Genomic DNA, 25,655 nt, shown 5'->3' on the forward strand with positions numbered 1-25,655 from the left:
AAAACAAATGTATTGATTTGTTTTAAGAGAACATAAATACCTTTTTATAATAAATAAATATATAATTTTTTTCAGAAATTCAACTTGGTTTGCTTCAGATATCCTTAAATTAGTTTAATATCTATACAACACAAACTATGATTAATCTGAGACTAGCAATTTATAATTTGTTAATAAATTTATTTGAAACAATTCATGTTTATGTTAATTTTATTGTGAAAATGGCACAAGACCCATGCTGAACACTAGCTAATAATGTAGACTTAGTCATGCATAATATTGAAATAATAACTGTGTAAGAAGATAACATTACATTTACTTACATTAAAGTTTATGGCACAAAACGTTTTCATCATCCCTATATATTTAAAAAATTCCATTTTCTGTATAATAAATTTATTTCAAAGTATTAAAAAAATAGTGGATAGAACCTGCATGCCACTTATTTCACAGAATTTCAAGCACTGAATTAATTCTATAACCTACTGTAATCTTTTAGTTAATCACAAACATTCATGCTCTATTTTATGTTTATTCCTTCTTTAATAAAATAAAGTAATGGGTTCCAATGCATTCAAAAGGCACAAATTAGCAATTTTCAAAATGTTATAATTGTCATTTTCATACCAAAACAAAGATTAATTATAGCTTCAGTTGAATAACGACTTGATTTAAATAAAATAATAACAGTGCCCAGGAAGTATGCTCTTAATTAAATAACACTTGACACACATTTTTCTTTAAATTTGCCTTTAATTGGAAACTTACCAAAAATATTAAAATACAAACACATAAATTAAATTTAAAGCAGATTGTATTTATTTCTACAACAAAAAATCTCTCTTCAGTTCACTAACTTTCAATAATACAGTTAGTCACTTCTCAAGATGGAAAATAGATAATGCTGAAATCGTTGACAAAATCATGCTTATGACAAATAAACAATTTATTAATAAATGTTTCTCATTCATCCAAAGAAAATGTTGAAAAATAAATAAATGCACTCATATTTGCGATTTACGTTTTTATTACCTGTAAATGATTTTCAATATGATCTGTAATTAGCAAGTGAAGTGCATGAGCCTTTTTAAACCGAAACAAATGCATACTTTCCCACTATTAATTAAAAGTTGTTTTTATTTACAATTTACAGTGAGAATATTAATAAATTGTGTATTTTGTACGTTGTAATGGACTTGTGTGTGTGTATGTGTAAGATATTGAAAGTGTTTCTTTTGCAGCAGCAGTTTTAAAATTAAATATTTCTTAAGTTATGAAGAATATTTTGCAAAACAGTATTTTTGAGTAAGATTAGTTGATTCGAAAAAGAGGTCACTTTTATTGAGATAAGCCAGTGAAATATTTCATCTTTACTTTCATGTATCTTAACTCTTGTTATAAAAAAGAAAATCATGTTTACAGTTAATCTCGTAAAAAATCACTCTTATGCATAACATTTACTGTTTATTGTTGACAAATAAAAGTTAAAAAAGAAATAGAGGAAAAAGTGTGAATTTTATAAATTCAATGTATTATCCTGGAAGCTACTATCTGGTTTGTTTAGTTTGTTTTTGGATTTTGCGCAAAGCTACACAAAGGCTATCTGCACTAGCCGTCCCTAATTTAACAGTGTAAGACTAGAGAGAAGGCAGCTAGATATCACCACATACTGCTAACTCTTGGGCTACTCTTTTACAAACAAATAGTGAAATTGACATCACATTATAATGCCCTCATGGTTGAAAGGGCGAGCATGTTAGGTGTGATGGGGATTTTAACCCATGACTCTCAGATTGTGAGTCAAGTCCCTTAACCACCTGGCTGTGCCAGGTGCCACACATTGGAAATGGTAGGAGACACAACATAGCCTACACATTTGTCTGTCTACAAATTACCCCAATGTCAAGTACACTGCAGCTGTTCCTCACAAGGAATCCTTTTTCCTGTAGCATGTGCCTCTGAAAGGTACTTTATTACACTAAGAATGTGAGAGAATCCAGTAGAAGGAGTGGGTGTGACAATGCAGGATCAAATGTTGACCAACATGCAGCTGTTTCTCAGAAACAATTCGTTGCACTATAACATTTGCTGTGAAAATGAAAAATATTGTTAAAACCCAAGCAAGGAATCTTAGGTAGCTGTCTTACATGAAGAAAGATAATCCACAAACTGGATTTATTGTGTCAATGCAACAAGAAATGTCCACTGATAGTAAATAGAAAATATTAGAGTTGAATTAACATTATTTAATTTTATATAGCACCAGTTTATAAGTCTATCTTACTGTATGCTGTGATGATATATATAAAATATGAAAAAGACTCGTATTTCTTTTTTGCAAGTAGGATTAGTTAATGAAATGTTGTACAACTTGCCTTAAAGTGTGCACACTAAAAATGCTCTAGATCTTCAAATATTCTTTAGGATTCATTGCTTCATGTGGTATCACACACATAGTGTTTACAGGGGATTATGCCTAATAAGAGTTATGAAAATTTGTTTTAGAGGTCCATTGACACATGACTTGCTAACTAGCTAACTACATAAAACCACCCACTGTATGTCAAATTAGCTTTGGCTAGAATACTGTATTAACAAATCTTCAAAGACTAGATGGAATACTATAACAATTACACTTCACAACTGAATAAATGTAAATAATGCTACAGTGTTTGAGATGATTTTGTTTGTTATAATATGTGAACTCTGTTTATTGAACTAGTAGTTTTTCCTTAATGCACAAATTATTAAAACAGTCTGCACGCAGTGTTAAGATAGTCAAATGCAGGATAAATTATGGGTACCATGCTTTGCTGTGTATTTATTTACTAAGTTAATTTTGACGAATAGTAAATCACACATAACTGCTATACTTTATTAATATGCTGAATTATTTATATAATGCTGTAAAATGTCATCTATGTGATGAAGTGATTCAGTTTATTGCATGATGTTGGTGTAGTCTAGACGTATTAATGATTCTTACACATTTATGTGATGTGCTGATTCTCTTTCTATGCAGGAGTTAGTATAGGATTTCTAAAAGGGTGACAGGGTCCATAAGCATTAGACTCAAACTGTACTGTTTATAATGTCCTTCTACCACCTGATTTGTCACCTAACCAGTAGCATGTGTCTTACTGAACTTTCACTGTTGAAGCTAATCAACTGGCTTTCAGTAGCCACCATATCTTTTTAAGGTCAGTAATGTAATTTGCTTTTATACAGTTATACAGATATTCGATTTTTCAACGAACATTAAATCTACCACAGTACTCAAAGTCAACAGCTAGTGTATGTATGTGCGTGTTAGTGTGCATCAGTGTGTGTGTTCTACAAGTAAGGTATACTCTATTACTTCTTTATTCCTGTTTTCATTGACACTATTGGTTAGAATGTTTAATATATCTAATTTCATTTTTTGTTACTATACTTTTAATACAGTAATTGGTTTACACTGTGAGCTTAATATATGGTATTTAGGAGTACTTAAGTCTCCTAAGATGCCAAACCTCATGAGATATTTGTGGGATTATGGCTGAAAATATTACTAATAGTGAGGATACCTAGTTGATGAAATAATACCAATTAATATTTATAAGAGCATAAAAAAGTATACTTAATTAGCTTAACTCCATACCAGTTGAATTTTTAGTTTCACTCTAAGTAGATACTTAGTTTTGATTAGAATATCAACATACAGGCTAACTTGTAATGATACTAAAATAATATTTATCATTATTGGTTTAAAAATATAATAATAAGGGAGTAACGTTTCAACTTCCACTAACAGAGAAGAGCAATTCCTATTTAAAAGCTTCAAAACTGAACAAAAAATATTTATGCTTGCCCTAATTCTTTCTTTAGCTATGCAAAAAGAGGATTCTGGACAAATTTTATATATACACAACCTAATTAATGGGTTAATTTTGCTATTTTGTAATATCCATGTGGACTTTAGTATTTAATTAATTGTAAGTCTAATTGAAGTGCCAACAACATCTGTTTCTTGGTGTGTTTCTACTAAGAAATCAATCTTGGAAATAATCTGAGGAACTTGTAAGTTAGCAATTCTGAGCTAAATACTTTTAACATATAGTATGTTGGAAGGATAAGATACCAATAATTATCACATTTTATCATTGCTATGAACTTTGTCTGTTTACATGTCTCATGAATATACAGACTATAATGGTACAGATCTCTCATACTTAAATCATGGTAGAGCAGATATGACTAAACTTTCAATATAAATTAAACTGAGATAGATCAATTAATGTCTAATACCACATTCATTGCGAAATATTGAAAAATAACTTATATAGAAACAAATAATTTTTATCTAACTCTTTTTAAACACTTAAGTTATCAACCTGACATTTTAATGAAAGGACATTCGATGAGTAAATGTGTGAAATATTCTTGTGTTTTCTACAAAAATACTCATAAGTCAGAACATGTTGCTACAAAAAATAAAACTATTGTTTTTATCAAGAAATTTGAAGTCTTAGATTGTGGCATTCTCAATTTTAAAAACTTGTGGCTCATATTCTTCCTAGGATGCCTCCTTCTCCTTTCTTTATATATATAATGACAGAACACCCTCTATTTATAAAACAGGTTTAACACTGAACATCACAACATTGGTAAATAAATTATTATTATTTTTAATTCACTTTTTGTTTACTTGGTGACAAGCATTTCATATTATAAATTAGTAAGGACTGATTATTTTCAGATTAAGAACATTCTCATTACAAAGTGACTTCAGGGAATTTGTCAATGACAACTCTTCACTATTCTAAAAATCCACATTGATAAACTGTTTGTGTTTCATTTCAGCAAAAAAGACTTATTACCCCTTATTAATTTAGTTTCTTCATTTTTCTCTGAAGGGTTTTCAATAATTCCCGACCTGTAGAAGAAAAAGAAGTTTTGTATCTTGATATAATCTGCAGAATAACTAATAATATATATTATTTATTTGGTATTAGTTTTTATTAAAGTAACAAAACTAAATCAAACACTGTTAAGTTCAATGAGGTTGCAATCCGAACATATAAATACTGAACAAAGGAGTTTTATGGTATAAGAAATTTAATTCCATATTTCAAAATCAAGTACACACTAGACCAAATCACAAGTTTTAGGCCCAGCATGCCCAGATGGGTTAAGGCATGCGACTTGTAATCTGAGGGTCGCGGGTTCACATCCCTGTCGCAGCAAACATGCTCACTTTTTCAGCCATGGGGACATTATAATGTAACCGTCAATCCCACTATTCGTTAGTAAAAGAATGGTCCAAGAGTTGGCAGTGGGTGGTGATGACTAGCTGCCTTCCCTCTAGTCTTGCACTGCTAAATTAAGGATGGCTAGCACAGTTAGTCTTCGAGTAGCTTTGCGCAAAATTCAAAAAACAAACAAACAACACAAGTTTTATTTTTATCACCTGGAATTGGCAAACATAAGCAGTCATAGCAGTGCATTTCCCAAAAGGTAAAAAATTTAGACCCGCTATAATTCAGAAGTATACATATGCAAACCAGTTTTTTATCATTTTGAAACAAACATGTAAAACATATTATAATATAATTAAATTTAGTGAACACTAGTTATGAGATAGGTTTTAAAAAATTGCCATAGAACGTACATAATACTACTTTATGTATATAACTAAGAGGGTAAATCACAAAACAGGTATTTTTCAAATAAGCAAATTTGTTATAAAAAAACTAAGAAAACAAGAATTAAAAACAAAACATCACTTAAACTATACAATGTTATTTCATATATTCACATATACTAGTTGAGGTATCCTACCCTGGATGGAAGTTATGTAAACTCATAATTAATGAAAGGTTATCTTAGGACACAACAAAACAAAAAAAACAAAATATTGGCTGGTGTTTCAGTGTGAATCCCTCTGTCTTCATTGCTTGGAAAAAGAGATAACTGATGGTGCTCAGAAAAGTACTTTCTCTTCACCCCACTCCTGAATTTGATCAAGCGATCCAGAAAAAAAATGTGTATGTATGTGTGTGTGTGTATATATATATAATGAAAATTGTGATAGCAAGCAAGCAACTATGAGCAAAAAGCCAACAGTGTGCACCAAGTGATGTGTGCGAGTATACAAAATCAACAGCCGATGTATGACTTAGGATCAATCAGGTCATCATGGATCTATAAGTCCAATGCCAAATTTTGGGTGTGGGGAAAACGGGAGATGCCTGAGAAAACCCACTTTCACTTCCCAGACAAATTCACTTGGGGAGTGCCTGATCTGACAGCTGAATCAAGAAACTGGAGATGAAACCTGAAATAAAGTTAGTGCATACGGAGATTGGTGGGTGCACCATGTGCTAGGTGTATCAGCTAAAGTAATAAACTGTTTCACCAGAGAGTTTCTTTCTTTTGCAAATTTGTAGTATTTAACCACTAGTTTGTAGGTCCTAGTGTTTATTTTGGGTAATGCTTGCAGAGAGTCCAAATAGGTTAAGGGGCTATATATAGGTAGGTGATGTGCTGTTCTAATCACAACGTATTGTATGGATTCTAATTTATTCATGATATTATGTTACATGTTACCATACATCCATATTTGATGAATGGGATCTTAGAACATGAAAAGTTGTTTCCTTTATATATCATTTTCTTAAAAACCAAAACACCCATAAAAACAGCAAAACACAAAATATTAAACTATTAAATTGCATGTATCTCCTCATGGACCCAATAAACCTTCTTCTCAAATTTGGTGAAGATCCATCAACAGGAATGAAGTAGTGGTTAAAAAAAAACTCATAAAAACTGCAAAATTGAAAATTTGTGTGTGCATTTCCTTATAAATGTAATAAGCCTCCGTATCGGTTATGGTGAAGATCCATCCACACCCCGCAAAGGACAACAGACAGTACTATTGTATTTATATAAATGGCTCCAGTGTACTAGATTTACGTGCGACATATTCATAACATTATATCTGCACCCTGAGAAAGGAGAAAAATAAAGTTTTCCATGACGGGAAAGAAAAGCAAAACAGGAAAATAATCATAATCCCTATTGCAAATCTCCATGCACATAGGATAAACATTTTGCAAAGTAAAGGGTTGCACATCGTGTAATAAAATTTTTTTCTAGTATCATATAAGCAAGAGTTCCATTATAGTATGATATACATATTTCCCAGAAGGAAAACAAAATATGCCAGTAAAACACCATTTTGAAATTTTACATAAAATGTATACTACCTCAAATGGACGTGACATCCTCATTGATTTTTTCAAGACAATTTCTTTTTATGAACTCCTCAAACAGTAACTCTTTGATTCTTTCCAAGTATTGCAAAAGTAATGAATAGGAGGATGGCATCCTGAGTTCCCCAGTTATTAGTGGAACCTGATAATCCAATATTATGTCTGATTAAGCACATTATAATTAACAGTAAGTTCACTAATAGACACAATAAATCAAAATCATTAAAAATAACATAGCATGTTTAACGTTTTAAGTACAAAATACTTTTTCGAGGCCTATTGTAAATTCTGTAATTAATATATTCAAAAACATAATTTTCTTCAGCAAAATTTCAAATCTAGTTTATTTTTAATCACACTAAACAACATGCATAATTAAGTGAGTTGTTGTTTTTGAATTAAACACAAAGGGATATCTGTGCTCTGTCCACCATGGGTATCAAAACCCAACTTTTAGTATTGTTAAGTCTGCAGACTTGCTGCTGTGGAACTAGGGGGAAATTAAGTGAGTTAAAAATTATTTTGTTCTATAGTGTTTAAATGTTGAAAAGATTCATAGTGATTTTGTAAATGTGCATTTATATCTGCTTATACGCATAGAATAAAGCAACTCATTTCTAAACCAAATACCATTGTACAAGTTTCAACAGAAAATTGGTTATTTTTATTTCATTAAAAAACAGTTCATATTCATACAACTAGCTTCAACATACTTGCTTTGGGCCCGGCATAGCCAAGCGTGTTAAGGCGTGCGACTCATAATCTGAGGGTAGCGGATTCACATCCCCGTCGCGCCAAACATGCTCGCCCTTTCAGCCGTGGGGACGTTATAATGTTACGATCAATCCCACTATTCGTTGGTAAAAGAGTTGGCGGTGGGTGGTGATGACTAGCTGCCTTCCCTCTAGTCTTACACTGCTAAATTAGGGACGGCTAGCACAGATAGCCCTCGAGTAGCTTTGTACGAAATTCAAAAACAAACTAGTTGCTTATAATACTGTATAACATAAGCTATGCAGAATTGTAGAGTTTTACAAAAAATACTTAATAAACAGCCCTGATATATTACAAGTGCATTTTTTTACAAGGTTATATTGTAACACTTAAAATAAAAGCTTCTCCACTAAGCTTCAATTACTCTTTTAAACAGGATAACTAGTCTTAGCAATGTTCAACAAGCTTAGCTAGCATTCTGATACAGAGTAGCTAACATAAGTGATGTTTAATAAACTTATGTAACACAGTCACAGTACGACACAGAACAACTGGCTTAGTTGAATGGTGTCCAATATGTTTAACTCACATTCTGATATAGAGTAGCTAGCCTGGGTGATGTTTAACAAACTTATATTGCACAGTCACAGTACGATACAGAACAACTGGCTTAGTTGAATGATGTCCAATATGTTTAACTTACATTCTGATATAAAGTAGCTAGCCTGGGTGATGTTTAACAAACTTATGTCGCACAGTCACAGTACGATACAGAACAACTGGCTTAGTTGAATGATGTCCAATATGTTTAACTTACATTCTGATATAGAGTAGCTAGCCTGGGTGATGTTTAACAAACTTATGTCGCACAGTCACAGTATGATACAGAACAACTGGCTTAGTTGAATGATGTCTAATATGTGTAACTCACATTCTGATATAGAGTAGCTAGCCTGGGTGATGTTTAACAAGATTACTGCATCGTCAATGCCTTTTCTGTTTTTTACGAAGAACAAAATTTCTCCTCCATCTTCAGGAGATGCTCTTGAAATCATTAATGCAACTCGAAAACAGTTTGGTGTTGCTAAAGGCTAAAGAAAGATGTAAAATAATCAGCTTGCAATAAATAAACATGAAAATGTATTTTATAGCTGTAATAAAAAAATCAGAAATAACACTGACTTAATCTGTTATTCTTCACGAATGTGGGTGTGTGGAAGTGAAGTAGGTGGATGTAAACGCCTTGCCTTTTAAATGGTTCGTTACACCAAAGCAAGCGTAACAATGCTCTCAAGTAAATCAGTTCTATGTGTATCATATTAATAATACGTGCTTTTCACATCTGAAGTCATAAAGTTATGCCGAAATCTAATTTATTATTCAACTTAAAAGGTTTTACACTTGTAATATGTACTATTAAAGAAATATTAAATTTTTTGTTGTTTATTAATTAAAATAAATACCAAACGCTAATTAAAAACATTTTGAATAATATTTATTCATAGCAAACACTTTACGCTATTTCATTAATAAACAATGTAAATACACTGCTGGCCAAAATCTTCAGGCCAATGAGTATTAAGAAAAATATGCATTTTGCGTTGTTAGACTCAACCACGTATTTAAGTAGAGCTTCGAAAGATTAAAATAAGAAAAGGGAAAGTAAAAATAAAAACCTTTTTTAGCATTTAATAGGGAAAATGTGAACACTATGAAATTAGCCTAAATACCAGCTGGTCAAAAGTTTAAGACCATACCAAACAGAAGTCCTAAACAAGGTAGGAAATGCCCAACAAGAGGTCTCAGTAATGAGTTGCACGGCCGTCATTGCGAATAATTACAAACATTCGCTTTGGCATGGTCGATATAAGCATTTGCATAAGGCTGTCTGGAATGTTATTCCAAGTGGTGAAGATGGCTTCACGAAGATCATGCACTGTTTGGAATTGACGTCCATTTCTATAGACTTCTCTTGCCATCCACCCCTAAACATTTTCAATGGGGTTCAGTTCGGGCGAACACGCTGGATGGTCCAAAAGAATCACGTTATTCACCATGAAAAAGTCCCTTGTCCTGCGGGCATTGTGGATTGCACCGTTGTCCTGCTGAAAGATCCAGTCATTTCCACACAAGCGAGGGCCTTCAGTCAATAATGATACTCTCTCCAACATGCCAATATAGCCAGTTGCTGTTTGACGACCCTGTATAAGCTGAAGCTCTATTGTTCCATGGAAGGAGAAAGCACCCCAGATCATGATGGAACCTCCTCCACTGTGTCGTGTAGAAAATGTCTCCGGTGGGATATCCTTATCGTGCCAGTAACGTTGGAAGCCATCTTGACCATCCAGGTTAATTTTTTTCTTATCAGAGAACAAAATCTTCTTCCACTTTTCTACGTCCCATGTTTGGTGCTTCTCAGCAAACTTTAACGGAGCTGTTTCGTAGTGTGGAAGGAGGCATGGCCTTTGATGATGTTTACGGTTTTTAAAGCCTTTCTCTCGTAGATTCCGTCTTATTGTTCTTGAATTGCATTCTGCGTCCGTAAGGGTCTTAATCTGGTTCGACGATTGCCTGGTGTCTTGCCGGATAACCCGTCAAATCCTCCTGCTCAACGGCGGCGAAATTTTCTTGGGCCGACCACTTGAAATTCTCGTTCCGTATCCCTCAGGCTCTTTTAAGAAATTTGCAACAGCAGTTTTACTACGCCCAATCTCATCAGCGATGGCACGTTGAGAGAGACCTTACTTTTGCAGCTCGACAATTCTGCCACATTCAAACTCTGTCAACTTTTTAGCCTTTCCCATGTTTTTACCCAATGTAACACAGGAGATGTCAGTGGGAGATGTTGACAACGCTAATGTTTGAACACAAATGACTAAATTTCGTTACGTGTTTACCGATTAACGCTTCGTTTCAGTATGGTCTTAAACTTTTGACCAACAAGTATTTTGGCTAATTTCATAATGTTCACATTTTCCCTATTAAATGCTAAAAAAAAATTTTATTTTTATTTTCCCTTTTCTTATTTTAATTTTTCGAAGCTCTACTAAAATACGTCGTTGAATCTAACAACGCAAAATGCATATTTTTTCTTTATGTTCATTGGCCTTAAGATTTTGGCCAGCAGTGTATCTAAACGTCTTTCATAAAATTGAAAAGTGGTAGTGATTTCTTAGTTCATAGGTTGACACTTACCGTTGCATTGTAAGCAGTGTAACGATAGCGTATTTCTCCTGGACTAATCGCTAGATGACGCACTATCCAGTGAGAACGGTAAGGACGAGGGTTACTACAGTAACGTACGAAAATGAGAGCAGACCTTCCAGCAATGGCTAGTAAAGTCCTATTTAGAGGCGTCACTTCTGGCTTTCCTGTAAGAAAAATACATACGTCTTCTGTGATGGACTTGGGTGGTTATGTTCAAAGCTGTAAACTGTAGTGGTAACTTAATTCATCAAACGTATCAAGCAAACTTAATGTTATTATTACTAAAAATTTCTGAACGAAAGTAAAAAGTTAAAAATGCCTTAGCTGACCCGTTTCAAGGTCAAGAAAACTAGCTTGACGGTTCACAAGTTCTTCTAAGAATAAGCGAGTTAATTATGGAAAATACTAATTAATTATATCTGGTTTAATAATAACACATAGTGTTAAAATCCTTCCCCTAATTCTGGGTTGTGATGCCTTGAATAGAAATTAATAAAATTTATACTCCCTCTTATTACTCCGATTCACACCGCCAGGGGAGTTTTTCAAAGAATTGCGTACAGTGAATGGAGTTTCGATCACTATTGTGTCTGTTGTATCCCTGCAGGCCTGAAAAGTCCTGTTACTGCGCGAAAGATTTCTTCGACACTAAATATAACATATATAGTGTAGTTAATATACTAATAATCACTAATGTTGACTCTCGTTTGTGATGTGATCGTTTAACAAGCTCTGGTAATAATAATAATAAAAACATTTCGGGTGCATCATTGAGCTATCTAAGAGTACGTCGTTCTGCAAGCTTTTAAATAGCACACTGCTACTTAATTGGCAGAATAAACTATAGTATGTAATGAAATGCCTTCCTATTTAATAATATTCGTAATAATATATCAAAGAAGGTAAGTCTAAAACATGGAAATTCAACTCGTTTAGAAAATGGATAGAACAAACCCCAGCAAAGCGCAGCTTTCAAAATTCAAGATTTATCAAGATAGTTGTTTACAATTAATAAAAAAACTAGAAAAAAGCATGTTTCCGCCATCGATACACAGCTAAAAATCGCTATTATATCTTGTATGTTAGTATTTGCTATAGATAAAATTTAATTTAAATAAAATATTATTTAATAAATTTATTTATATCTACATTGAACAGTAAATTGTCCGTTGTTCCTTGCTCATGAACTTCTAAACTCTGTCATTATAGGCTACATTACTACCTATGAAATAAAGGTGCGTGTTTTTAGTAAAACATTGCCAAATATTTAAAAGAAATTATAAAAAATCGCCTCGACCTTCTAGTCAGCCGTTAGGTTTACACAAGACAGCCTGCTAATTGTTAAGCACTAATTGTATAAACACTCAAGGGAGTCCTATAGCAAAGAAAGGATTACCTTTTAACTATAGAAAAAGAACTCCGATGTTTTTTGATACTATAACATAAACCATATATTGTTTCCATAAAAATCTCCCAGATGGGAGTGGGTAAATTGTCTCGACATTTAAAGGTAATTTCTCATTAAACTGTTATACATATATCAGCTGTATACAACATAATATCCATTAATGGGCGTAAGGTTTACGATCCATCAGAACAGCGTTCTAACGTTTTCTATTGCAGTTGCAGTACATGGAAAGTCATTATAGTCCTGTGATTGAAATGTAATTAGCAATCATCTGTATACTAAAACACATAAGTACTTGGCTGAAGTCATTAAAAGCATATAATATAAACTTCATTCACTGCTAACTGTCACAGCAAGGAAGACGCGTGTTACTGCTTATGTGGCGAATAAAATATAATTTTCAACTGTCTCAATAGAAACACTCAAGTACACTCTTTAAAGCCAAGACTGTGGAAGGCATAATTTAAACAATAAAATTATGATTAAGAGACGCACTGGAACAAATTAGATTATATTAGCTTAATTAGTTAATGAATGAAAAATATATTAACATGCACTGTAATTATTATTGTAAAGTGGATAATGTAAACGTTGAAATAGTGTAGCATCCCCTCTTGGGTGAGAAAACTAGTTAGTTTATAAAAACTACCTTTAAATTATAACGATGTTGTTTTTGAAAATCTTTCACAAGCGTGTGCTTGGTTAGTTTGGTGTTTTATGGTGCAAAACAAATAGGCTATCTGCGCTCACAAGTGTGTGAGTGTTAAAAAGTCTGTGCGATATTATAAAATGCATTAAAATAATTGATTTATTAAATATAATTGTTCAGGATTAGAGGCTTAACTGGCTCAATCGTCATGTACGATTTTATCTGAGCAAAACAGACAAAACTAATTAGATAATTATATGCACATGGTCTATCAGATTAAAAAGTGGCCTGTTGCGTATGTTATACACGTTCCTGATCTGTATATGACACATCTAACTGTATCTACTTGTGTGCGCAACTACCGAGCGGCACAAGTTATAAGTTTCTTAGTTGATCATATGAGAAATACGCCCCTTCTACTGGCACAGTAGAAATCGCTAGAAACCTGGTTTCGATACTCGTGGTGGGCAAAGTACAGATAGCATTTGTGTTACTTTGTGCTTAATACCAAACAACAACAAAAAGATAAAGAGAGATATGTGATTATTATACGAGTTAGAAAGTTACGTTACAGATTACACAAACACAAATGGACGTGCTTACATTTTTGGTTTAATATATAAAAAAAAACCTTAAGTAAAAGATATAAGAACAATGTAGATGTCTCGGACAAATCAGCACATTAAATTATTTGTTGAGGCCCGATTAAATACAAGCAGATGTTCATATGCTTAACAGCGAACGGAGGAAGAGGTTCCCTGAGAACCTGACCCTCTCAAGTCACCCAACAACTGACACCAAAACAGAACCTGTTTTTAGCGAAATAATTGTTTCGTTACTGTCATGTTCTTAGTGGACCAAGACGGAATGATTTTTCATATGGCTTATGCACAATAAATACAATCCTAAACTTAATTACATTTCATTTTGTTGTGTGTGTTTTTCAAACTTTTGTCTTACTTCACTGTATTCTAAACCTCAAAACCTACTTTATCAAAGGAACTGTAACTTCAATTTAAATGAATATTTCTTCAAAGATTCTCGTGTAGTAGTTTATTACTTTTCACTTTTTAGACACTAAAACAAACATAACTGTGTTGCCATATTTTGATGTACATTCATATACATACACCACATCAGATGTACTGGAACAGCATATCCTTAGCCAGTTATGTCATCCCATAAATTGTAACATAGATTCTGTGGTGCACTGCTGTGTAAACAATTATAAAAGGAATCAGTAATACCAGCTTAAAACAAGTTGCAGTCCAGGGGAGAATAATATCAGACTACATGATAACTGGATGCAGCATTCGTGGTATCAACGTCCAAGATATTTGAGCCTATGTACCTTTACCCATATTCACTGTGAGTAAGATGCTGAAGCAGTGAAAAATGACATTGATCGCACTAAAATAGAATATCAAACCGGCAGCCTAAAGTTACTCAATTCTCTATCTGCGCAAACTCTGAAGCAAAGCCACACATCTCGCATTAAAGTGTGGTATGCAGGATTACTATACATTTTCTACCATCTTATTTTTATTGTGGAATTTTTCATTTATTCAGAGTTTATACAGTAAAACATGCAGTTCAGTCATTCAAAACTCCAAATACTGTGATGTAGTTGCACTGATACCCAATGAATGGACAGGGTTATCCCAATACACTTATGGTCTGTGCCAATAATGTCTCCACCTGGGCATGGGAGAAATGAAGCATCTGTTTTGCTTGTAATTTATTAATGCACTTGAAAGTGAACTCTCCATATTTTGCTAAGTAGTAAACCAACAGCATAATAGAAGGCAATTATGAGGAGATACGAAATTAGCTGAAGAAATCAGCCATAGCAAGCCAGCTAATGGTCAGCATCCTCAAAAATCAAGCGAAGCACATGCTAGATATTAAGTCTCAGGTCCATTGCAGTTAGAAAGGTTACTACAAGTGTCTACTGAGGAGTGCTTTCATCAAAACGTTGTGGTACCACTTCTTGATATAACTTGTATTAATACACTTTGTAATTTATTTGTATTTTACTTTTCCGTCAGGTTTTACATAATTATGTTTTGTTTGTTATTTCTTTAATTTCGCGCAAAGCTACACGAGGGCTATCTGCGCTAGCTGACCCTAATTTGGCAGTAGAGGGAAGAAAGCTAGTCATCACCACCCTCCACCAACTCTTTAGCTACTCTTTTATCAATGAATAATGGGAATGACCATCACTTATAATGCCCCCATGGTTGAAAGGGTGAGCATGTTTGGTGTGACAGGGATTGAAACCCGCGAACCTCAAATTACGAGTTGAGTGCCTTAATCGTCTGGCCATGTCGAGCTAATTATGTTTTAATGGCACATTTTGTTGTATATACATGGAATTGTTTTTATCATATTTATGTAAAGCATTCTTTCGTCACGGTTGATATTAACGTTAAAGGATTTAATTTTATGCTGTGACCTTATGTATCAGTATCAATAAGTCTCTGTAACTTGTCAATTATATTATCACTCAAATGTTTATATTGTAATGTTTTACTATATTTTTCTGTAAAGGACTTATATTCCACACATATGTTATAATTACGTGTTTATATTGGTATAATAGTAGTGGCTGTTGAATGTCCATATAACTGTTTTGCAGAATGTAAATATATATGTAAAAACGGCTCGTTTGGGTTGAGAAAATTTTTTACAAATTTTTTTCTCGACATCACTGATTAGAATGTAAAAAAAAATATATTCACCAAAATTGTTATGGAGGTTCAATAGGTTGGTCTATACGAGGATACATACAAATTTTCAGTTTTGTATTTTGCAGTTTTTATGGAATTTTTTTTGCGTTTGTTAATACTACTTCGCCCTCTGTTATGTTTTGTAGTTTATATACACATTTTTGTGCTTCTTAAAGTACATATAAAGGAAACAACTTTTCACATCCTAAGATAGCCTTTCGTTATCATGAATTTATATAACTTCCATCCAGGAGGGTACGGGTACTCTAGAGAGTTGTTTATTATATTAAGTTAAATTGTGTGCTGTTATCAAATAGTCTAATATGTTTGTATGATCTTTATTAACAATTTTTCATTTTGATTTATTTTTACTTTTTTGTGTGTTTGGAATTAAGCACAAAGCTACACAATGGGTTATTTGTGCTCTGCTCGCCACGGGTGGGCCCGGCATGGCCAAGCGCGTAAGGCGCGCGACTCGTAATGTGAAGGTCGCGGGATCGTGCCCGCGTCGCGCTAAACATGCTCGCCCTCCCAGCCGTGGGGGCGTTATAATGTGACGGTCAATCCCACTATTCGTTGGTGAAAGAGTAGCCCAAGAGTTGGCGGTGGGTGGTGTTGACTAGCTGCCTTCTCTCTAGTCTTACACTGCTAAATTAGGGACGGTTAGCACAGATAGCCCTCGAGTAGCTTTGTGCGGAATTCCAAACAAACAAACAAATCGTCACGGGTGTTCCAGTACTGTAAATCCGCAGATATACCGTTTTGCCACTGGGGGACATTATTTTTGTGCATATGTTAACGACATTCTACAGGGTGTTCGGAAAGTCACTGTGCAGTTTTGTAATTATATTTTATTCAATCTATTTCAAGCCAGCAACTGATAGCGGTGTTTAGAAACAAAATCAGAAGGATCCAGGCCTGTATTGATGCCAACGGGGATCACTTTCAACATTGTTTATAATTGTCGTTCATATTTACCTCCTGTAATGTTAGATTTAAACAGTCTTCGCATAATCTCAAGCAGGACCCGGCATGGCCAGGTGGTTAAGGCACTCGACTTGTAATCTGAGGATCGCGGGTTCAAATCCCCGTCACATCAAACATGATTGTCCTTTCAGCTGTGGGGGCATTATAATGTTACGATCAATCCCACCATTCGTTGGTAAAAGAGTAGCCCAAGAGTTGGTGGTGAGTGGTGATGACTAGCTGCTCTCCCTCTAGTTATACACTGTTAAATTAGGTACGGCTAGCGCAGATAGCTCTCGAGCAACTTTGCGCGAAATTCAAACCAAACCAAATAAGTAGATTATTAATAAAACATTTCGAGAGAAAGGTGGTTAAACAATTTATGAATCTATGTACAGCAACCGTCCAATGTCTTAACAAAAGTACACACACTGTGTTTTTTCTATTAAATAAATTAAAGTTTTTTGTTTTTGTTTTTGGATCACACGTCATGTTGACTCTGTTTATTATTTAATTAACTTCAACACATTTAGTAGGAAGACTCAGATTTACTTTGTAATTTATTTTATAAGGATTTTGAACCTAACAGTCTTTACAGAGATCAGTTTGCCTTGAAAATACCACAAAATCCACGACTCAAGACTTTAATGATATACTACATCAACTGTAGACAAAGAGCTTCAAGTCGTTTCATTTGCTTCTGATGACAATGCGTAAATTTCTGTGTAACCTAGCTTTATTTTTTTATACCATTATGTTACCCCAACAAGGAAGAGTATTGTGGTAGGGCCATAGAATGGGCCTGTTTCAGTGGGTTTGGACTTGATTCTTTACTATTATTTAAAACAATCACGAATACTTTGTGACATGCTAGTTAGCGTTGCATTAGAATCACTATACCTTTTTTCAGTATCGTAACATTCCACTCATATTACATATTATGCCCAATAGTAGCTTAATTAAGACTTATAACCTCCAAAATCTTCACAATCAGCCCAGATTCTCTATATGGATCCAAATGAATAATTTAAGATAGTGTAGAAAGTCATGTGAGGGAACAAAAAATACTAAAACCTCACTAAACTACGAGATGCTTTGCAAGAGGAGTGGCGTTCGATCTCTTCCACCAGATGTGTAGCAGCTGTTGGTGACAGTATCAGTAAGAGTCAAGGCTGTTATTTGCATCAAAGTTGTGCCCATTCTCAGTTAAAATGGGAATAATAACACTTCTTGTGCTATCCAAGTACTTTTAGCGATACAGTATACATACATAGGTAATGAATACACAAAAGAGGTATGTAAATATGTGCGTGCACATTATATGACAGACGTGAGACATGTAAATCACTTAGATGGCTGACCTTTTTATTTCTACTTACACGAGTGTGAGTTAATGTATTTCATTGTTTATGTTCAAGAATAACATTTGAAAATATTTACTTTCATATCTGTGTACGTAGTAAATCTTGTGATATTATTATTTAAATATATGAAACCTTCTTTATTCTTATAGTATATAAGTAAAAGTTTGTGATATTAAGATTAATTTTTAATGTAACTATAGTGTGCCTGTAAAACATGTTTCAGAATTTCGAGTAAAACTTCGAGGATTATCTGTTTATAACCTTCCCTTATTTGGAACTGACAGACTAAAGACAAGGCAGTAAGCCAAAATCAACCACCCCAAACAGTTATGCTACTGCTATCAAATCGAATAGGAGGATTTCGCCGTCATTCTCATAAAGCCTCCAAGGCCTCGAATTGCGAAGCAAGCTTCAACAAGTCACTAGCCACGTATATTAAGAACCAATGAATAGGAATTCTAACAACTAGGCAGCACTGAACTGCATAAGACAAAGGACCGTTTTTGTTGAAATGAAATGTGTGTGTGTGAAAATTGAAATTACAAATATTCAATGGCTCTCCTTGAAAAAATCAAATCAATACAACTAGTTTGTTCAAGTTTGTGGACAAAAATAAGTATCTGGATAATTATAGAAAAAAGTATACACTTTTAAAACGTTATTTCAGGCCTTTTGTTTTCGTTATTTTGAATTGATATTATATTTATCATTGTGAAGATCACTTGACGTAACAAATAAAAACAATTTTGCAATTTATATTTCCAAGCTCAGTTAACATGCATTATGCGTTTTTAGTTCAATCGTCAACGTTAATGTAATAAAGAATCGATACTGCTAACCCTTAACATCAATTATGACGTCTTTTGTCTGCGCTGATACATATCTGTATCCTATGTTATTGGATGCGATGCACTTGTACACTCCTGCGTCTTCATAATGGATGCGATCCAAGTGAAGGTCTTTTCCGATACCAATACCCTCGATTCGGTCAGCGTCACGAACCCTTGCCCAGCAATAAGAAGGACTAGGTCTTCCATCAGCTTGACACTCCAAGTCTATAGAACTTCCGGTTTCTGCTTCCACTTCCTTCGGTGGTTCTTCTACAATTTCAGCACCATCTATAAAATTATATATCATTTGCGGAATATTTATATAAATTTAGCAATACTCTTTAATTGCCTGAAATATTATGAAACTACGGGGCATAATTTGTAGTTAGTTACTCTTATATCTGACTGCAGGTCTTTTTTATATATAACTAACATGGTAAATGTATTTAAAAATGGTTATGATATGAATTATTATAGTGAAAATAATATTTCATTTGGTCACACAAATTGTCATTTATTTATATTATTACTCTTAACTTCTGATCACAGCAAACTAATGATACAGGTCAAACATGAAAATTAATTCGCTAATTAATATAGACGTTTTAATATTTCATTAACTTGAAATGAAAATTATTTTTTTATTTTTTCCACTTATTTCCACAATTTTTCAGTTTGTCCCAAAGACCGCATTCAAGAACAGACTATAATAATTGATTATTAATTAATTATAATATAATTGTGAAATGTTAGCTTCTGAACATTGCATATTTTATACTTGATAATCTCTTTTTTTTTTACAAACACCTAATAATCATAATATTATTGAAATAAGCAACATTTTTACTAATCAGTAAATAATGTAAACCGAGGAGAAATGTATTTCAAACTTCAAAGAGTTTTATTTTCACCAAAAACAAATATTATAAATGTGCTTGTGCAATCACAGATATAATAAAAAGTTCTATCTAACAGTTTTAACTTGATCATTTATCAATTTTTTCCTTTTAATAAAAAGCTATATCTATCAGAGTTAACTTAATTTTTATAAACGTTTCTTTTTACCACATATATATATATATATATGTGATTTTGTGTTTTTTTGTGGATTATAAATCGTATGTTCTGCTTTTAGATATATTTTAAGGATGCTTAGAAGACTGGTCAAGTTTTACAAATTTAAGCTCTGATTAAACTAAAATCTATCCTTCTTTGTCTAGTTCTAGAGAGTAAATGCAACTTTAAACGTTTGGATAATTTTTTTTATTAGTTTTACTTTATTGTAATTATAAACTCGTTTTTGTCATGGGAGGTAAATATAAGACAGAAGCTTTACACAAATACATATAGGCCATTAACTTTTGATTTTTTCCTATCCTTTAATGTCACAAGTAGGCGTACCAAAATTTTATAGAACATCAAAGTCTAGCACAGTTGTAATAGAGGAAAGTATCATATAAGATAGTTGTGATTGTTAAAGTGTATTCTGCCTCCCCTTCTGAAGGCTCAGCGTGAAGCTTGAGAGCTTATAATAAGGAAAATTGGAGTCCAACTCCCGCAGCATGCGCAGAGCAGAAAACTCATTGTGGAAATTTCTACTTATTACAAACAAGCAACACTTAAGGTGTAATAATAAGACATAAAACTGTACAAACGTTTGATCTTTTGTTCTTGTTAACTATACTACGTATCTGTAAGACATAAAATATACAAACGCTTGTTATTTTATCTTGGAAGCTGTGAAATAAAATATACAAACTCTTAATTTTTAAATCTTTGTAACTAAGAAGCAAATTCTACAAATGATTAACGTTTTAATCTTGCTAGCTAAATTACATATCTATAAGACATAAAATATACAAACGTTTGATCTTTTATTTTTGGCAACTACACTACATATCTGTAAGACACAAAATGTACAAACATTTGATCTTTTAATCCTGGTAGCTAAACTACATATCTGTAAGATATAATTCCTGCCAGTGGTTCAGCAGTAAATCTTCACACCTACAACACTAAAATCCTGGTTTTGATACTTGTGATGAGCACAGCACAACTGGCCGATTGTATAGCCTTTGCCTAATAACAAACGAAGAGACACGTTTATAATAGATCACGTTAATAACATGATCAAGTTAACGTTCGAACATGTTATTGTAATAATGATTTGACCTTGCTTTTCTTATCATTTGATGCAATAAAAATCCATTCTTTATAAAATCAAAATTTACATTTGTTTCAAAGTGTGACTATAAATATAAAGATATCAGTTTTTAAATTTAAGATTCAATGAAACTTCTCCATGAAAGAACTAAACTAAAGGTCTAGTCGGCGTAGGATACAGAAACTGTGGTGTAGTCCATAGACTGTCTTACATTCTCCTTTATTTTCACTCTTAAATTCTTGAAAATTCATAGCTGATTTGATGAAATATAGTATTGCAAGGTATGCGAAAAACACAAACCTTAAATGATTGCATGTTTTAAACCCTGAAAAGCTTGGACTGTATTGTATCAGCATAAGACTATTGTGAAACCTAAATAATATTACATCAGCATGAAACTACATCGTATCACTATTAATCTGTAGGTAAGTTTAAATTCTGTCACATTTTGAATAAGTTCCTTGAAGTTGAGATTATATCTTATGCGTATGATGGTATTAAAGTCTAAATTAAATCGTGAGCTAATAAAGCTTGGATTATATGAGTATGGACCTAACAAAGATTTAATCACATCTTACCGGCTTGAGCCTAGCAAAAAATTAAGTGTTGAAAGGTTTTGTCCATCAAAAAAAATCCAGTCTTTTGCCACTGTATAACAGTATACTTCATATAAATTCCCTTGCTTCCCAGCCCAGCATGGCCAGGTGGTTAAGGCACTCGACTCGTTATCTGAGGGTCGCGAGTTCGCATCCCCATCGCACCAAACATGCTCGCTTTTTCAGCCGTAGGAGCATTACAATGTGACGGTCAATCCCACTTTTCGTTGGTAAAAGAGTAGCCAAAGAGTTGGCGGTGGATGGTGATGACTAGCTGACTTTCCTCTAGTCTCACACTGCTAAATTAGGGACAGGTAGCGCAGATAGCCCTCAAGTAGTTTCGCGCGAAATGCAAAACAAATCAAACTACTCACCTTGGTTATGTACTATCTGAGAATAAAGATGTGAGTTAAATATCAACAATAAGTTAATACCTTATTATACCACAGCTGATAATGATAAAACAAGCAAAAACAATCTGATTCATAGGATCAGTTTATCTGCATTTGGAGAAAAAGTTTATTGAATCATAAACATGTACTAATTTAAATGTTTTGATACAGCACTGTAAAAATGTATGTCTGTATACATAAATTTATACATATAAAGATAATGTTTTACGATGTTTAGTACAATTTCGAGGAGTCGATAAATGTTGTTATTCAGTTACACGACTTGTGTTGAGTCAATAGACCTACTACCCCAAACCAGACAAATATAAAAGTTTGACTCACATCGCACGTTGAGAAAGTAGCCGAATGAACCGAAGTAACCAAATAGATGTTCTGTGATACATTTGTACCAACCAGCATGCTCTCTTGTAATGAAAGTAAAATTAAGATATCCTTCCGGTGACACCTGCGGACGTTCCTCTTTCAACCACAAGGGGTCGCTTGGTGGATTTGAGTCGATGTCACACCTTAGAGACACAAACATGCCCTCAATTACAGGAGTCCCAAAGTCTGGTATTCTGCTTATTGAAAAGGTTGGGTCATCTGAAAATATAAATAATTAATAGATCGACACATTTCCCATAAAATCTTGAGAAACAGAAATTTAACTCCAAAATCAAATGGATCTTAGAAACACAACTGCTATGAGCCCAACAAATTACGTGTTGACGATGGATCTATACAAGTGTATTCTCACTCAATAGAGTCGTTCCTTTTTAATTTATTACTAACTAGCAGTGTTTCCTGCGACGACTTTAGCTTTGAATTAACTATGTGTCTTGTCGCAGATTTTAGACAAAAACGTAAATAAAAACATCATATAATTTAAATATAATTTCATTCTTCCGTAAATATAATTTTATTATTTTACTTTAACTTAATGTAAGACACGAAAATTGTGATCATACACAATATTTTGATGCCTAATTATGCACGCAAAATTTAAACAATAAACAAGATGTTTATTTTAATATTTTTATTTGCCAACAAAAATATCTGTTCGCAATATTTCCAAAGCATCATTCGTTGAAAACAATAACATTTTGTTATTGTTTATTGTTATCATATTACACTATATGTGTTAATCATAGGTTTATTTTATTTTTCAGGGTGAGCTCAGGTTGGAAATGAAATTGGCGTAGGTGATGTTTACACGAAGTTTTTATTCAAAATGTTCTTACACAGTACGTTGAGTGAAACACCAGCTGTAGAAGGTTGAGGCCACGATTCGTGGAAGACAAAACAGACCAATTCTCTCCTATTAAATGTTCTTGTAATGTTAAGAGACAGCAAACTCCAACTTAGATATGTCTCGTTTCCTGGTAGAAATTCTGTGAAAAGCTTTCCATGCGACGAGACATTCGACGTTTCCAAGAACCACTGTATTCGCTGTGCAGGAGACGAGTTTCGAGTCACGCACTTTAGTGTCAGCACTTGCCACTCCTTTAATGTAATTATTGCACCTTGGGGAAGTCTTTTGTTGTCATAATCTAAATAAGGCTCTTCTGGCGGATCTAAAATACGCAAGACAGATGTTGTAAGACACTACGTAGCTTTGTATTGTTTATTCAGAAAATATTTTGAGATAAAATATAGTCTTAATAACACACACAGACACCGTTAAATAAAACATCTTCAGTGTATATAGTAAGATCAAATATAACCGTGTGCAAAATGCATATGTATATTATAATATAAAATATAACACTATACAAAGCACAAATATATTTTTTATTATAAAACATATCTATGCACATTACCTTTAGTACATATTGTACAACAAAATACAATGTTGTAAAAAGCACACAGATATTGTAAAATAAAACACTGATGTGTATTTTCTCTTTAATACATATTCTACGATAAAATGTAGCCCTTAGGTTTCAAAACTGTTATCGCAGTTTCTATCTAATAAATTTACTCCAACTCACATGTTATCACAGTTTATATCTAGAAATTTTACTCCAACTCACATGTTATCACAGTTTATATCTAGTAAATTTACTCCAACTCACATGTTATCACAGTTTATATTTAGTAAATTCACTCCAACTCACATGTTATCACAGTTTATATCTAATAAATTTACTCCAACTCACATGTTATCACAGTTTATATCTAGAAATTTTACTCCAACTCACATGTTATCACAGTTTATATCTAGTAAATTTACTCCAACTCACATGTTATCACAGTTTATATCTAGTAAATTCACTCCAACTCACATGTTATCACAGTTTATATCTAGTAAATTTACTCCAACTCACATGTTATCACAGTCCCTTATCAAATAACTGTACCTAAACTCACGTGTTTTATCTAATACATGTACTTAAGCTTGCTTTTACATATGTTTTGAATAAATTGGATTTCTTATCTTCAAAACTAACTAGATTTAAATATATATATATATATATATATATGTAGCATACGTATTACAGCAAGTTCCAATATTTCCACCCTATTGGCAACTGAACCATCTTCTGCTAGTGTATTACACTCCCACACTCCCTCATCCGAACTTGATACCCTTTGGATAGTCAGAGCTGCGATCCCGTCACGTGATATGTTCCAGAACTTACCACTGAAGGGTTCTAAAACTACAGGCTGGCCGTTTTGTAACCATTGAATTGAACCGCCGGGAGTATTTAGTGAACAAGGTAGGCTAACCGTGGCTCCCGTTGGTACTGTTTTTTTCATGTTTCTTTCTATGTGTTTTGAAGCTACAGAAACAGAAATTGGACTTCATTAAAAATAATTCTGGTTGTAACCACTTAAATGAACATATTTTTATATTACAACGTCAAAATGTCGCGATAAAGAGAAAACGCAAATTAGTTTCCATAATAAAATCTAAAAGCAAGACGTTAGTGTATAGCTTAACTTAACTTTCTACTGATATATACCAGTTTAGTTTAGACTTCAGTAAAAATTTATCTCTTCTTATATACAGATGGAAGTAAGCGTGTTTCAACTTTAAAAAAACAACATTCTGATGAACATTTAAGATTATTTAATTAGTGTATTACATAGTTACAACTATAGTTACAGATAAAGCTCAGCTTATTGGGGCGTTTCAACAATGATACAATTTAATATTGGGTTGAGGAATAATTCGTGAGCGTTTTTTCAAGTTAAACAAATATATTCATAAATGAAACGCTTTCGCAAAATATTTCATGTCATTTGGTAGATAATTTTTTGCTCTAATAGATGGTGTGTTTGATTTTTATATGTCTTTAATTTTTGCTTTTTCAGCTCATTAAATGGACTGTCAAGTGGACAAAATCGAGCATTTTCGACACCATCTGCTTTTCGCA

General features: G+C 33.2%; 2 protein-coding genes and 1 long non-coding RNA gene across 13 annotated transcripts in view; 1 reads left to right on the forward strand and 2 right to left on the reverse strand.

The window, feature by feature from the left end:
• LOC143236124 (roundabout homolog 1-like) overlaps positions 1–23,584 on the forward strand; it is a 230,007-nt gene extending 206,423 nt beyond the window's left edge. For all 11 annotated transcript variants that reach the window (XM_076474403.1, XM_076474396.1, XM_076474402.1 and 8 more), the window contains one exon: positions 23,445–23,584. In XM_076474403.1, the coding sequence (XP_076330518.1) occupies positions 23,445–23,477 (33 nt within the window). In that variant the 3' untranslated portion in view covers positions 23,478–23,584. The remainder of the gene's footprint in view (positions 1–23,444) is intronic.
• On the reverse strand, positions 382–11,695 carry LOC143236128 (uncharacterized). The gene is made up of 4 exons (XR_013019499.1): positions 11,166–11,695; positions 8,902–9,061; positions 7,251–7,398; positions 382–4,915 (listed from the first exon to the last, which is right to left on the reverse strand). It is a non-coding gene; the product is annotated as an uncharacterized LOC143236128 (long non-coding RNA).
• The window catches only part of LOC143236127 (irregular chiasm C-roughest protein-like), a 33,496-nt gene continuing 26,635 nt past the window's right edge, over positions 18,795–25,655 (reverse strand). The window contains exons 2-5 of the mRNA XM_076474416.1: positions 24,768–25,058; positions 23,517–23,849; positions 22,618–22,878; positions 18,795–19,411 (exon numbers count right to left, since the gene is read on the reverse strand). Of these exons, the coding sequence (XP_076330531.1) occupies positions 19,128–19,411; positions 22,618–22,878; positions 23,517–23,849; positions 24,768–25,058 (1,169 nt within the window). The 3' untranslated portion in view covers positions 18,795–19,127. The remainder of the gene's footprint in view (positions 19,412–22,617; positions 22,879–23,516; positions 23,850–24,767; positions 25,059–25,655) is intronic.

Source organism: Tachypleus tridentatus, chromosome 13 (genome assembly GCF_004210375.1).
Source record: "Tachypleus tridentatus isolate NWPU-2018 chromosome 13, ASM421037v1, whole genome shotgun sequence".
Taxonomy (NCBI): domain Eukaryota; kingdom Metazoa; phylum Arthropoda; class Merostomata; order Xiphosura; family Limulidae; genus Tachypleus; species Tachypleus tridentatus.